The sequence below is a fragment of the Alexandromys fortis genome, unplaced genomic scaffold (assembly GCF_014885135.2).
Source record: "Alexandromys fortis isolate MF-2015 unplaced genomic scaffold, M_Fortis_MF-2015_v1.1 scaffold_45, whole genome shotgun sequence".
Lineage (NCBI taxonomy): Eukaryota > Metazoa > Chordata > Mammalia > Rodentia > Cricetidae > Alexandromys > Alexandromys fortis.
This window is the reverse complement of record NW_026067926.1, coordinates 3,547,797-3,563,414: the sequence shown is the minus strand read 5'-3', so window position 1 is coordinate 3,563,414 and position 15,618 is coordinate 3,547,797. Positions and strand designations below refer to the sequence as shown.

Below are 15,618 nucleotides of genomic sequence, written 5' to 3'. Positions count from 1 at the left end.
AGAGAAAAAAAAAAAAAAAAAGAAAAAAAAAAAAAAAAAAAAAAAAAAAAAAAAAAAAGAAAGAAAGAAAGAAAGAAAGAAAGAAAGAAAGAAAGAAAGGGGACGTGTGTGATGGATGTGCTCTCTTGATTAATGATTACTATAATTATAGTATGTATCCAATTAGCATGTTATACACTTTAAGTACACACAAATTCCTTTTAAGAGCTGGAAAAGTTTTCTTTTGCTCTCAATAATGCCCCTGTTTAATAAAATAAAATTATATAGTCATATTGAATTAGACTGAAAACTTATGACACTTATTCATGTGACAATGGTTCATATGTGCACACATCTGTATGTTCATATTTATAATTGTGTAGCTTATTAATTTTCAAAGAAAAAATGCTGAAAGCTGATGTCAGTATGCCCACATGACCTAAACAAACTGAAGAATTGGAGCTCTTAAACCACCCTAAATTTGACATTAGAAAAGTACCATTGCCCGGCGGTGGTGGCACAAGCTTTTAATCCCAGCACTCAAAAGGCAGAGACAGGTGGATGTCTGTGAGTTCGAGGCCAGCCTGGTCTACAGAGTGAGTTTCAGGCAGGCTCCAAAACTACAGAAAAACTCTGTCTCAAAAAACCAAAAAAAGAAAAAGAAAGGAAAAGCATCATCATTAAGCAACTAATGCTGCATCTCTGAAGCCAAGAGGAGAAGGTGTTTTTAGAACAGGAGAGAACATGCATCAACACCGCAATCAACCATGTATGGTTCAAAGATTAAAAAATGCAGGCTGAGGGGGCTGGAGAGATGGCTCAGTGGTTAAGAGCATTGCCTGCTCTTCCAAAGGTCCTGAGTTCGATTCCCGGCAACCACATGGTGGCTCACAACCATCTGGAATGAGGTCTGGTGCCCTCTTCTGGTCTGCAGGCATACACACAGACAAAATATTGTATACATAATAAATAAATAAATAAATATTTAAAAAAAAATTGCAGGCTGATGCCAGGCTCTCAAGTTAGCCGACAAAATATCTGCTGAGAACTTCTATAGATTAAGTTCAGGAGGACAGGGAACTCAGAAGAGAAGGGCTCACATGACACATGAGCAGTAGCAGCAAACACAGACCAGAACAGCTGTGAAGATCAGAAATCAGTATCAGCTCCCTGTGTGCACACACCTTTAGTCTCAGCACTTGGGAAGCAGAGGCCAGCCTGGTCTACATAACAAGTTCCAGTCTAGCCATGCCTCAAGGAAAAAAGAAAGAAAAGGAACAGCTTCACTATTGCCACTTTTTTTGTTTTGTTTTGTTTCTCAAGACAGGGTTTCTCTGTGTAACTGCCGTGGCTGTCCTGGAACTCACTCTGTAGACCAGGCTGGCCTTGAAAACACAAAGATCTGCCTGCCTCTGCCTCCCAAGAGCTGGGATTAAAGATGTCCACCACTACTGCCCGGTATTACTGCCACTTTTTGAATGGCTGATATTGTTGTGGATGAAGGATGCAGGAGTGAAGTCTGCTGATGTCTGCAATTTACTCTGAAAAGAGTCAGATATGGGCTCCAAGTGCAGTTTAGAGGTAAAGTGGATGCTTAGCAAGACAAAGCCCTGGTTCTCACCAAAACACCAGGACTCCCCACCCAAAAGACAGTCAGTGGCAGAGCTGCCAAATAACAACAACAATAAAAGAAAAGAAGCCGTGAGATGGAGCAACAACAGACCTGTGATGAAGCAAATGTAAGGCAGGCAAAGAGCTGAGAGGCAGAGTACTTGCAAGGCCTGGGTTCTACCCACAGCGTGGGGAGGTGGTGCAGGAAAATGACCACGCTGAGATCTAGAGGTTATCTCCACAGTACCTGTTTTGACTATGAAGTTATATTTTTCTACAATCTACATAATTCAATCAACACAAGGTTATTTAAAGACTCTTTCTTTTCTTTTTTTTGTTTTTTGGTTTTTTTAGACAGGGTTTCTCTCTGTAGTCCTGGCTGTCCTGGTGTTGGTTTATAGACGAGGCTGGCTCTGAACTCACAGAGACCTATCTGTCTCTGCTGGGATGAAAGTCATGAGCCAGCACCGACTGACAACCAAGTTTTATGTTTATGTACAAAGGTACCCACCGTTGAAACTTGCCACACTCACCTACAGATTGTGAGGTGAACGCTGCCACAATCTGGGGGCTGGCCAGGGCCTCCAGCCTGTTCTTCAGAGCCTCCAGGTGCACACACTTTTCTGAGTAGTCTGGAGTATCCACAAGCATCACCAAGCTGTTCTGCATCCCAGTCAGTTTTGCAGAAATTACAGCTACGTCCTATAAAAAAGACCAAACAGAAGATGCTCATCTTGAAAGATTCCCACTACTGCTGATGGAGGCTATTCGTTCATTCCCGGCTTCCCGGACCTGAAATAATCACACAGAAGCAATATTATTTAAAACACTGCTTGGACAATCACTTAAGCATATTGCTAGCTAACTTTTATATCTTAAATTAACCCATTTCTATTATTTTATATTTTACCACAGGCTCATGGTTTACCAGCAAGATTCCAACTGGCGGCTACACAGCTTTTTCCTGACTCTGCCTTTTTTCCTCCTCTATCTGCTTGGAATTCTCACCTTGCCTTAGTCTGCTAAGCCACTGGCCTAAAAGTTTTATTCATTAACCAATAAAAGCAACACATATACAGAAGGACTTCCCACACCACACTACTGCAACTGAAATTAGATAAAACACATTAGAAGGCAACTCTTTGGGGCTGGAAAGATGGTTCAGCAGGTAAAGGTGCTTGCCACCTCTTCCTGAGTTCCCATCGCCCTCCCAGGGTCCACATGATGGAAGGAAAGGACTGGCTCTCACAAATTGTCATCTGACCACCACATGTATACCATGGCACAAGTGCTTGTGTATACACACATACACACAAAAGTTAATAAAATCTGAAAAAGCCTGGGTTAAAACCGGTCTCGCTGAACATAGTGGACAATGAGGACTACTGAGACCTCAAGAACAATGGCAATGGGTTTTTGATCCTACTGTACCTATTGGTTTCGTGGGAGACTAGGCAGTTTTGTGGATGCTCACCTTACTAGACCTGGATGGAGGTGGGTGGTCCTTGGACTTCCCACAGGGCAGGGAACCCTGATTGCTCTTTGGGCTGACGAGGGAGGGGGACTTGATTGGGGGAGGGGGAGGGAAAGGGGAGGCGGCGGTGGGGAAGAGACAGAAATCTTTAATAAATAAATAAATAAAATTAAAAAAAAATAAAACTATGAGTGAGCAAAAAAAAATTTTTTTTTCAGGGGCTGGAGAGAGGGCTCAGCAGTTAAGAGCACTGGCTGCCCTTTCCAAATGGAGACAGAGAAGGAGTGGATGGAGGGGAGGGTAGAAGGAATGTGGGGCCTGGGAATGGGAGGAGAAGAAGGAAGGAAAACTGTGGTCAGTATGTAAAATAAATGAAGGAAATTAAAAAGGGCACTGGCTGCTCTTCCAGAGGTCCAGAGTTCTATTCCCAACAACTACATGGTAGCTCACAACCATCTACAGTGGAATCTGATGCCCTCTTCTGGCACAGAGTCATACATGTAGATAGAGTACTCATACATAAAATAAATAAATAAATCTTGAAAAATTCAGTTAAGGAAATAATTTATAAAAATAAAAAGGCACATAAAAATTATGTTTAATGTTATTAGTACCAAAATGAATACAAATTAAAGGAAGTATCATTTTTTTTAAAAAATTATTTATTTATTTATTATGTATATAATATTCCTTTCATGTATGCTTGCATGCCAGAAGAGGGCACCAGATCTCATTATAGATGGCTGTGAGCCACCATGTGGTTGCTGGGAATTGAACTCAGGACCCCTGGAAGAGCAGTCAGTGCTTTTAACCTCTGAGCCATCTCTCCAGCCCAGGAAGTATCATTTTCTTCTAATTGAGATAGCTTTTGAAAAATTATAATGGTTATTTTTGGTAAAGATGCAAAAAAAAATCTGGTATCAGAAACGCATAGTGTCTGGGGCTAAGGAGATGACTCGGTGGTTGGGAGGGCTTGAGCTGAGCTCAGATCCCAGGCGGCACCCATTCCAGGAGGCTCACAACAGCTGTAACTCAGCTCCAGGTCTCCAACCCACTCTTCTGACCTCCACCACCCACAGTACGTCCACTCAGAGACACACAGAGATATATAAATAAAATTAAAGCATTTTAAAATGTATACTGTCTTACTAGAAAGCAATTTAACAACGGGTTAAGAATCTTAAAAATACAAGATTGGGGAAATGGTTGGCAGGAGCACCTGCTGTGCAGCCTGCCACCCTGAGTTTGATCCCTGAAACCCACGGTGGAAAGAAAGAACAGATAGCCCTCTGACCTCCACATATGGGTGCTGTGTAACGGACATACCAGCACTTACACACATATCATACATGTGCACGCGCACACACACCACACAAAAGTAAATAAGAAAGTATTTCCAGGACTAGGGATGTGACTGTGCGAAAGTGCTTGCCTAGCATGGCCTAGAGCTTGGTTTCATTGCCAGCACTAACAAAAACAAGAAATCACATCTTCTAACTTGGTACTTTCTTTTCAACAATTTGTGTTAAAGAAATAATCTGAGGCTGGGCATGATAGCATACACCTTTAACATCAGAATTCAGGAGACAGAGGCAGGAGGATCTCTGTGAGTTAGAGACCAGCCCGGTCTATATAATGAATTACAGACCAACTAAGGTTACACAGTGAGACCCTGTGTGGTAGTTTGAATGTAATTGGTCCCCCATAATCTCATAGGGAGTGGCACCATTAGAATGTATGGCTTTGTTGGAGTGGGTATGGCCTTGTAGGAGGATGTGTGCCATTGTGGGGACAGGCTTGAGGTTTCCTATGCTCAGGATACTGTAGCCAGTGTCTCAGCTGATTTTCTGTTGTATTCAAAATGCAGGACTCTCAGCTATTTCTCCAGCACCACATCTGCCTGCCTGCTGCCGTGCTCTTTGTCATGATAATGGACTGAACCTCTGAAACTGTAAGCAAGCCACCCCAATTAAATATTTTCCTTTATAAGAATTTCCATGGTCATGGTGTCTTTTCACAGCAATAGAAACCCTAACTAAGACAAAATTAAACTAAACTAAAAGTAAAAGAACCTACGGAATTCTGGTGTGTGGTGGTGCATAAACATAATGCCAGCACTTGGGAAGTAGATGCAGAAGGATTAAGGCTAGTCTAGGCTACATGAGATCTTGTCTGAAAGGAAAAAAACAAAAAACAAAACCCTGGGACCTGAACAGAGACAGGAAGTTCTCAAAAGAAAGAGGAATGGCTAAGAAATATCTCTCTCAAAAATGTTCATCATCCCTAGTAATTGGAAATGCAAACCAAACGAACTTTGAGATTTCATCTCACTCCAATCAGAAAGACAACAAATGCTAGAGAGGATGTGAGGGAGAGGGACCCTCATTGAACTGCAAACTGCTGCAGCCACTATGGAAATCAGGGCGGAGAATTCTCAAAAAGCTAAAACCAAATCAGCCGCACAACTTAGCTACCCGACATAATGTCCAAAGACTAGATACCCTACTCCATAGATACGTGCTCAGTCAAGTTCACTGTGGCTGTAGTCACAGCAGCCAGGAAAGGGAAGCAGCCTGAATGTCCTTCAGTCTATCAGTGCATAATGAAGATGCGGTGCATATACACTACGGAATACTACTCAGCTGTAAAGAAAATGAAATCATGAACTTTGCAGGCAAATGGATGGACCTAGAAAAGTTTGTCATGAGTGAGGCACCCAGACCCAGAAAGACAAATACCACATGTTCTCTCTTTGAAAGTTCCTAGCACCATATCTTCATATGTGAATACAATCCTGGAGTGAGTGCAGAAACCAGGAAAGTAAAGAGTGACCACTGGGAGTGGGAGGGGATGGAACAGTAGAGAGGAAAACAGCAGGGGCACACGTGACGCGAAGAGGGGATGGGGAAGGCCGGCTCTAGTTAAGGAGGGGAAGGAAAATAAATACAGAAAGAAAGAGAAGGGTAAAGTAACAGTAAGGATGTCTGAAAAGTGCAACCATCTACCTAAAAGTACCTATAATATACATGAGTAGGTGTGTATATATGTGTGTATGTGCAAAGAGAGAAACATTAAATGAAATTTTCCCATCTGGGCTAACAATGCTCCCTCTCAGACCTCAGATCATCTAACAAAACCCCCAACACCAAGCATGAAAAGCCGTCTTTTTAGTTATTGGTCAGGGTTATTGTCCAAGAGACTCCCAGAACGTTACAATCTACTGCTGTTGCTCTTGGCTTCCTCCTAGTGGAGGAAGGTAATTCCCTATTTCTGAAGATACCATCCACATCAGACACAGAGCCCAGAGAGAGGCCCCTGACTGACGTGGAACGGACCTGAATGCCTCCTCCCTGAGAACTAGCCTCCATGGTACCAGAAAGCACCATGCAAGTTTCTGGGAGAGGAAACAAATAACACCTAGCTATGACACCTATGAACCACAACAACCAGACTGGCTGGCATGATAACCCTAGGGGGGCAGAAGCAGCAAGAATACATTGGTGGTAACCAGCACCTCAAGACCCACTCAACAGGAGGGATGCCATGCCTGGTACTGGATGCCTAGACAACCACCCAGGGTTAGAAAGTCATGGATCTTGGAAGAGAACCTACAACCACCACTTTACCAAACCAGCATAATCCTAACTACACTCTAAATATTGATTCCCACAGATCAGTGTATGTAGAGGGCAAAAATGCCTTGTGCACACAGATAAGAACTGGAGAAGTCAGGAAAAGTTAAAAATACAGCTGACCTCTCCAAAGGCTTTCTCTGTGCAGTCCTGACTGTCCTGGAACTTGCTCTGTAGACCAGGCTGGACTTGAACTCACAGAGAGCTGTAGACCAAGCACTGGGATTAAAAGCATGAGCCACCATTACCTGTCTAAAATAATTTTTTTTTTGATTTTTCGAGACAGGGTTTCTCTGTAGCTTTGGTGCCCATCCTGGAACTAGCTCTTGTAGACCAGGCTGGCCTCGAACTCCCAGAGATCCGCCTGCCTCTGCCTCCCGAGTGCTGGGATTAAAGGCGTGCGCCACCACCGCCCGGCTAAAATAATTATTTTTTTTAAATTAAACAAAACTGTCTATATTAAGAAAATCCTGCCTGGTGGTAGTGGCACTTGCTTTTAATTTCCGCACTCAGTGAGTTTGAGAACAGCCTGATCTACACAAAGAAAACCTGTCTCAAAAAACCAAAAATAAAAAATAATTTTTTTAAAAAAAAAATTAAACAAAATCCCAGAGCTAGAGAGATTATTAAGAGTACTGGCTGCTCTTCCAGGGGACCAGTGCTCTCTTTTGGCCTCTGAGGGCACTAGACAAGCACCCAATGCACAGATATACATGCAGAAAAAAAAAAAAAAACATATGAAATAAATAAAGACTTTCTTTTTAAAAAAAAAAATCCCAACACTTTGAAGACTTCAGTGCTAGGGAGTTTCAGTTTGGGTTACTTGAGACTTTTCTAGGGTAGGGGAGACTGTCGAATGAAAAACAAAGTGCACAGCAGCGCCCACAGCACGGTGCTGGGGGAGGGGGGCATCTGGAAGAGCAGCCTAAAGCTGGCAAGTGTCTACAGGCAAGAAATTAGGGGCCTGGAGAGTTGGGTTACACTAGGCTTTGCTTTATAAGGATTCTTCACACCACACCATTTTACCGCCTGTGCAAACAGGTTTCAAAGTTCTCCTGTTTGTCACGTCTGCAGCCTCTGAGGAGTGAAGTCACTTGCCAGAGCTGCACTCACCCCACCTCTGCCTGTGTATGTCCCCTGGGCTTCAGTCAAGCAGAGGAGGCAAAATTAAGAGGTGGAAGTGCTAGGGAAGCTTCTTCTGGCCTCCCCCAAGATGGCCGAATATTCTGTCTGCTGCTATTGATGTCCTTAAGGCAAGTAAGATAGCTTTCTCCAAACCCCAAGTTCTCCCCTAGATGCCTGGAACAGTGTGCCCATAAATGAACATACCTGAGTTTTGAAGGTCTCCTCAATATCAGCACTTAGTGTGCTCCACTTATCAGCTTCCTGCAGAGATTCCGCAGCAAGCTGCATCCTGGACTTCACCTGGTCAATTTCCACCAGTACCTGAAAGAGAAACGGTGTACACAATTCAGTGACAGTCCCCTTTTCTCCACCTCTGGTAACCTAAAACTGTTTTATGAGTGTTCTTACCCTTTCCCTAATTTATTATTATTATTTTTATTACTACCACCCTCCTGTGTCTGCATGCATGCCTGCATGCCAGAAGAGGGTACCAGACCCCATTACAGACGGTTGTGAGCCATCATATGGTTGCTGGGAATTGAACTCAGGACCTCTGAAAGAGCAGCCAGTGCTCATAACCTCTGAGCCATCTCTCCAGCCTCATCTAGATAATTTGGCTGAGAAGACAAGTTAGGTGGAAAGGCAGCCTGAGAACCAGATAGCGTTCTGAGTTCTAAATCTCCTGTGAGCGAGAGCACCTGCTGAGCAGTAGAACCCACATCAAAGACAGAAGCCGAAGTACCTGCATCGATTGTGAAGTGTCCTGCTCAAATTTTCTAATGTCCTCTTTGACAAGAATCATTTGTTCCTTCAGAAAAGATGCCTCCTGCTTCAGGGCTTCCACATCACGGAGCACTTTGGGCATGTTCTGAAGGGCCTGGAGACTTGTTTCTGCAGCAAAAATTCAAGAATGGCACTGTGCACCAGAGGTAGAATCTGGAGCTGGTAGGGTGGGAAATCATCACATGTGTGGTGACATAAAGGAAACTTTCCCTGTAACATTACCAATCAGCTTTGAGAATCTGCAGAGAATGTGTGGCAAAACAGGGATCAGAGAGGTCCCCTCAGGCAGGACTGTGTCCTCAGCAGAATGAAACTCTGCGCCTCGGAAACAATCACTATCAACGTGATCCAAGACCAACAGAAAGATGAAGGACACAGGTGTGGTAGTGTGGGCCTGTAGGATTACTGTGAAAAGTGATGCCAGTTTAGGCTACATAGGGAGTTCCAAGTCTGCCTAGATTACAATAGTGAGACATTGTCCCAAACAAAGAAGTGGGGGATGATGGCTCCATGACTAAGAACAACTACTGCTCTACCAGAGGATGGAATATGGATGGGGTCTATAACTCTAGCTCACGGGATCTCAGGGCACCTGCACATGCGCACACATGCACATAAAAGAAAATAAATCTCAAACACAACCCAAGAGCTGGGGCTGGAGCTTACTGGCAAGGCACTTGTCAAGTATTATGTGAGTTTAGTACCCATCTGCTTGCCATGGTCTTTTTTCTTGTTCTCGTATTTTTATTTTATTGGACTTTTTCTGGGATATTTTTCTTCTAATTCCAACCCTTTCAGGAATATACTCGGTTTTCCTAATTACAAAAAGCAATAGAAAGCTTCCTGGGGGTTGGGATTGCAGGCTCACACTACCACACCTTGTCCTTCATTCTGTCTTGTGGTCAGCTGGTCTTGGGTCAGGTTGCTTGCTGCAGGGGGGGGGGGGTAGGTATTTATCAAGTGACCTTCAAATACGGTTTGGTTTTTATTTTCCAACGAACCAGGTTGAGGACACCTTTAAGAGGTGTTCGTCCAAAATGAGTAGCTGCTATGAGTCTCTATCGACTAGGGACCGTCAGTGATGCTGCAAACAGACACTTTAACTACCTGACAGCATCTGAGATGAGAGACTAGGAACTCTAACCACTAGAGCTTCTAGGTGTCTGGTGTGCTCAGAATCCGGGAAGAGCCTTCAAAGCGGAATGAAGGGCCGGGGACAGGGACATGCCTGAGCTACCAATGAAAGCCAGCCTGTCTTGTGTTTTCCCTTAATACACAAGTAATCTTTTGGAAACTCGGTGAATTCCAGCTCCGTGAGCTGGGGCCACCATACTGATGAACATGAAAACAGAATCATAAGCAAAACCCGGTGTTTTTACTTTCTGGGACCCATGAAGATGGGTGCGCGTACGAAATGGCCTTGGCTCCAACAGCCTAGAGGCAGGAACGCCACTGTCTCCAGTCATCCCCATGTCCTTACGGCTGAGTACATTCCGCAGCATCTATTCTCTCATCTGGTTGGTGTGAGGCAGGGTCCAAGATCTGTGTTTCTAACACTTCTGAACACAAGCAAGCATGTGGGGCCCAGGAGCCACTGCTCCCACCCCTAGACCAAGGGAAATAGACCCCTGGAAGCTGAGCTGCAGCACCATAACTCAGGCTATGCGGCACTGTGTGGTGGGCACAGTGAAACAGCAAGGAGGGGCACTGAGTCATGCCCCTATTTCTCTCTCTCTCTCACGCCTATCCACACATATTCACTCACTCTCTTTATCACACACCAATAAATAGATGCAATAAATCTGCAGGGCATAGCATCACAGGCCTGTAATCCCAGGCACTCCAGATGCTGAGGCAAGACTGCAAATTCAAGGAAGTTCAAAGCCAGTCTGGGCACCTTAGTAAGACTGTCACCAAAATAAGAGTATGCAAGGACCTGGGTTTAATCCACAGCGTGTACACACACACACACACACACACACACACACACGCAGTAAAGGTTTTCATTCAGGATGATCCATGCTCCTCATATTACAATGGATTTGTGCCGGTCCCTTAAACGGCTAACTACTAGGATAAGTTAACTATTTAATGCTCTTAAGTGCTTCCTTATACCAGACTTGACAGAATGTATCTATAATCCCAGGGCTTGGGAGTCAAAGGTCACCCACCCTTCACTGGACAGCAAGTTCAAGGCCAGTAGAGGCCACAGGAGACTCCCCAAAGGACTTCTTTCAAGATTTATTTTTTTAAATTACGTTTGCTCTGTACATAACTACAGGTGTGTCTGTGTGTGTCGGTTCATGCAGGCCCAAGGAGGTCTTTGGAGCTCCTGGAACTGGAGTTACAGGTAGTAGTGAGCCACCTGATGTGGGTACTGGGAATTAAACTCGGGTCCTCTACAAGTGTAGTATGTGTTCTTAACCACTGAACCATCGCTCCAACACTAAAAGAGGTTTTTCTGTTTGTTTGGTTTTTGTTTTTTGTTTTGCAGTTTTCCGAGACAGGGTTTCTCTGTAGCTTTGGAGCCTGTCCTGGAAACTAGCTCTTGTAGACCAAACTGCTCTCAATCTCATAGAGATCCACCTGCCTCTGCCTTCCGAGTGTTGTTACTAAAGGCGTGCGCCAACACCACCCAGCTTTTTTTTTTCTTTAAGATGGGTGGGGGACACATATTTGTAATCCCAGAATTAGGGAAGCTGAGGCAGAAGCAGAATCACTGGAGTTTAAGGTTAGCCTAGACAACACAGACTGTCTTATAAAAAAAAAAACAAAATGTGTGTGTGTCTGTCTGTCTGTTTGTCAGTCTGTGTCCGTGTGTGCCCGTTCTCGTATAGCCCTGGATGGCCTCAAACTCATTTTGCAACCGAAGCTAGCCTTGAATTCCTGATTCTCCACCACCACCACCTCCGCAGTGCTAAAATTACAGGCGGCCACCATCAAGCCTAACTTTTTTTTTTCCTCACCCTCCACGGCGTGGTTCACCTCCTGGATGAACAGCTGTAGCTTCATCACCAGATTGGCTGCGTGGCCGTCCGCCTTGCCCGCCGCCCCGTCTTTGGGGCCGGCTCTGAAAGCCGCATTGATCCAGTCCTTCACGTCGAAGTCGTCAGCTAGGAACTTGGAGAAGTCCATGGCGCCTCCGAGTTGGTGCCGAGCGACACTGCCTACCGGGCGGCCGCCGCAACCCTCCGCACCGCAACTTGCCGCCCCGTCAGCGCGCACTAGAGGAGGCCGATGTCCCTTGTCGCGAGCCGTACTCCTTCCGGAAGTCAGTGCCCGTTACCATAGCGACTGCTGCGCTGGCGTCTGCGGGCCCAGCACTGACCTAACAGGTAGGACAGTTCTTTTTCTGTTAATATTTTCCAAGCAGTAAACCAAGTACTTCCTAGAAAACCGTCCCGTGCGTCTGCGCGTATAAACCCCGACTTCTCCTGAGAACTATTACTGTCCTAGCGTGTGACGAAGGACTGAGGCTAGGAAGTGGGCTGGCTATGTAAAGGTACTTGCCACCATGCCTGAGTTTCCGAATTCGACCCCCGGCACCCACAAACGGAAGGCGAGAACTAACACCCACAAGTTGTCCTCCGATCTCCTGAGCGTGCCCTCAACACATACACACAGGCGTCTAAATAAATAAAATGAAATTTTTAAAAAGAAATTGGCAGCCCGGCATTCTAGCCATATTTGCTCCCTGTTCGTTCCTGAAATATCCGAAAGTGTCTGTCTTTAGACTCCTGAGAGTAGCTGAGATAAACTCGGTGTGTAGCTACGAGTAATGTTGCTACTTTTCCATTCTCACTAAATGCATGCAGCACTTCCTTTTTAGTTTTATTTTATGTGGATGAGTGTTTTGCCTGCATGTATGTCTGTGAACCACTTGCGTGCCTGGTGCCAGCAGAGGCCAGACGAGGAAGGAAAACAAATGTCCAACTTGGTGGGATTGCATACCTGTAATCCAGCGCTTGAGAGGCAGAAACAGGATTGCTTGGAATTTGAGGCCACTCAGGCCTATACAGCAAGGCCCTGTCTCCTAAAAACCAACTAAAAACAAACCAAACAGCAAAAAAGAAATATCTGCAGACATTGGGTAAGTGTTCTGTATATCTTAGTAAGATGGGGTAGTTAGTGTCTTCTAAACTTATGTCCTTGCTCATCTTCTGAGTTGTCCCACCAATTATTCCAAGGCTTCAAATCTCCAACTCATTATTGTTAGCCAGATGCAGTGGCACGCACCTTTGATTCCCACACCCAGGAGAGGCAAGTCGATCTCTGAGTTTGAGGCAGCCTGGTTCCCACTGTAAGTTCACAGTCAGGGTTATGTAGACCAACCCTATCTCAAGACCAAACAGAATGAAACATATATTGTACTGCCCATTTTTCTGTTCCAGCTGCGTTTATTTTTGCTTCAGGTTCTTCAGGGCTGTGACATTGGGTATATTGCACTTGCAACTTATTTCCTACAGTATTAACCTAATATCATCGTCAAATACACCTTTATCTCTATCTAGTAATGTCTTAAAGCCTATTATTATCTTATTTCCTTTTTGTTTTGTTTTGGTTTGGTTTGGTTTTTGAGACAGGGTTTCTCTGTGTAGCCTTGGCTTTCCTGGAACTAACTCTGTAGTCCAGGCTAGCCTCAAAGCCTATTTTATAGCTTACCTGGACTAAATTTCTTGAGCATATTTGCCCTATTGTATGTGTCCACTGATGTCACTGAGGCTCAGGCTATTTTTTATCTATTTTTTTCTTTTAAGACTCATTTTATAACTTAAATTATGTGTATCTCTGTGTGGGTTTGCTCACTTGTGAATGAATATACCCAGAGTTCAGAAAATGACATTGGACCCTTAGAGCTGGAGTTAGAGGCAGCTGTAAGGTGTCCAGTATGAATGCTGGGAACCAAACCTAGATCCTCTTCGAGAGCAGCATGTGCTCTCAACTGCTGCTATGTTTTGGGTTTGTTCGGTTGGTTGGTTTGGTTTTGGTTTTTCAAGACAGGGTTTCTCTGTAGCTTTGGAGCCTGTCCTGGAACTAGCTCTTGTAGACCAGATTGGTCTCAAACTCACAGAGATCCTCCTGCCTCTGCCTCCTGAGTGCTGGGATTAAAGGCCTGCGCCACTGCGGCCCGGCATGTTTTCTTTAAATAGTGTTCTACATGCACAAAGCTGTGATCCCTTCGATCCTTGTGTGGGTGGGTATGGTTAGTGCAGTCCCTGCACATGACTGTGAGTGATTCCCCTCCCCACCAAGACAGGGTTTCTCTGTGCAACAGCCCTGACTGTCCTGGAACTCGCTCTGTAGACCAGGCTGGCCTCGAACTCACAGAGATCCACCTGCCCCTGCCTCCCGGATTAAAGGTGTGTGCCACCAAGGCCCAGCTGTGAGGGATTATCTTAATTCAAGTAGGAAGACCCAGCTTCATTGTGGGAGGTGCAATTCCAAGGGCAGGAGAGTCCTGGACTATATAAAATGGAGAAAGCCAAGCTGAACACTAGCTGTTTCCTGATTGTGATGCAATGTGACTGCCTGCTTGCTTCAAGTTCTTCCTGCCTCAGCTTGTTACACTGAACCATGAGCAAAATAAACCTTTTTGCCTTAAATTGCCACCTGTTAGAATATTTTATCGCAGCAGCGGAAGAGGAAATTAAAAGGGGGGCCATATTCCAAGTTTAAACTATTCTCAAGTGTGACCCAACATTTCCTTCATACTGTGCCCATACGAATGGAGCCTTGAGGTTATTCAGGACCGTGTGGTCAGTTTGGTCTAGACACTCAGAAGCCTACAGACCCTCAGGCAGGGATGTGCCTCCTGAGCTGATGACAGGTGGTAGTCCTGGGTCATTCATTGGACTCTCGTAGCACAGATGCCCTCTGCAATAGGGAGTGGAACAGTGAGAAACCCCAGGGGAACTCACTCCATAGACCAGGCTGCCTCTGTCTCCCGGGTGCTGGGATTAAAGGCCTGTGCCCCCACGTCGGACTCACAGTAGAATCTTTCGTGTGTAAGCATTTGTGTGTATGAAGAAGGGTGCGCAGATACCATGGAAACTGTGTGGAAAATGGAGAAATACCTCAGGTAATGGTCCTTGCTTCTACCTTTGTTGGACCCTAGAGTCCAATCACCGAGGGGTCACCGCCCCCCAGAGACCTTCTCTCACCACCACAGCTGATGTAAAAGCATTGTCATGACAGGGTCTTCCAGCGTTTGGGAGGCTAGAAAGACCCCGAATGGCTGGTACAGGCTATTTTTAAAGGGAAAATTCACAGAAGGAAGGGGTCTCTGGGGGTTGTTCTTTAACTATTATGATTGGCTTATTCAAAAGGGCTATTACCAATAATTGGCTGGAGAGTGGTTGCCAGATCAGATGAGGTAAGGGAAAACATCTGAGGGTCACTTTGCCCCTTTCCCAGGGCCTAAGTCAAAAACATCAGTAACTGAGCCAACACCTAAGGGTTATCTTGCCCCTATTCAATAACTGAGTTCTATTTGGAGAACATCCACAAGGACTCAGGGAGATGATGGAAAGTTCCCAACATTTCAGTACGTGTGCGGGCAATTGTTAGGTCGTTGGTTCCCAGGGGAGAAGTGGAGAGCATTACTGCTGAGACTGAGAGGGCTCAGAATTGTCATACATGGCTTCAGAATTGTCTTAAAGTTTTACACCTTGAGATGGGATCTCTGTTGTTCTCCACTTTGTACGCTAGGTTAGCAGTCAACACTGTATATATAAAATGAATAAATAGAATTGTTTACTAGATTTTAAAAAGTAGATTTAAAAGAAAACATTCAATTTATTTATAGTGTGTATGTGCCACAGCATGGTGTGGAAGTCAGAAGACAAGTTGAAGAAGTCACTTCTCTCCTTCCTCCTCATATACCTGGAATCAAACTCAGGTAGCCAGTGCCTGTCCTTCATTTGCTGACATCTGGTGGCCCTTAATTAGATCTTAAACAATGTTACCAATTAAGACTATAAGGAGCTAGCTGTGGTGGCGCACACCTATAATCCC

General features: G+C 44.8%; 1 protein-coding gene across 1 annotated transcript in view; it reads right to left on the bottom strand.

The window, feature by feature from the left end:
• The window catches only part of Cog7 (component of oligomeric golgi complex 7), a 64,265-nt gene extending 52,388 nt beyond the window's left edge, over positions 1–11,877 (bottom strand). The window contains exons 1-4 of the mRNA XM_050143332.1: positions 11,571–11,877; positions 8,564–8,712; positions 8,026–8,142; positions 2,124–2,292 (exon numbers count right to left, since the gene is read on the bottom strand). Coding sequence (XP_049999289.1) covers positions 2,124–2,292; positions 8,026–8,142; positions 8,564–8,712; positions 11,571–11,739 — 604 coding nt within the window. The 5' untranslated portion in view covers positions 11,740–11,877. The remainder of the gene's footprint in view (positions 1–2,123; positions 2,293–8,025; positions 8,143–8,563; positions 8,713–11,570) is intronic.
• Between the last annotated feature and the right edge of the window lie 3,741 nt (positions 11,878–15,618).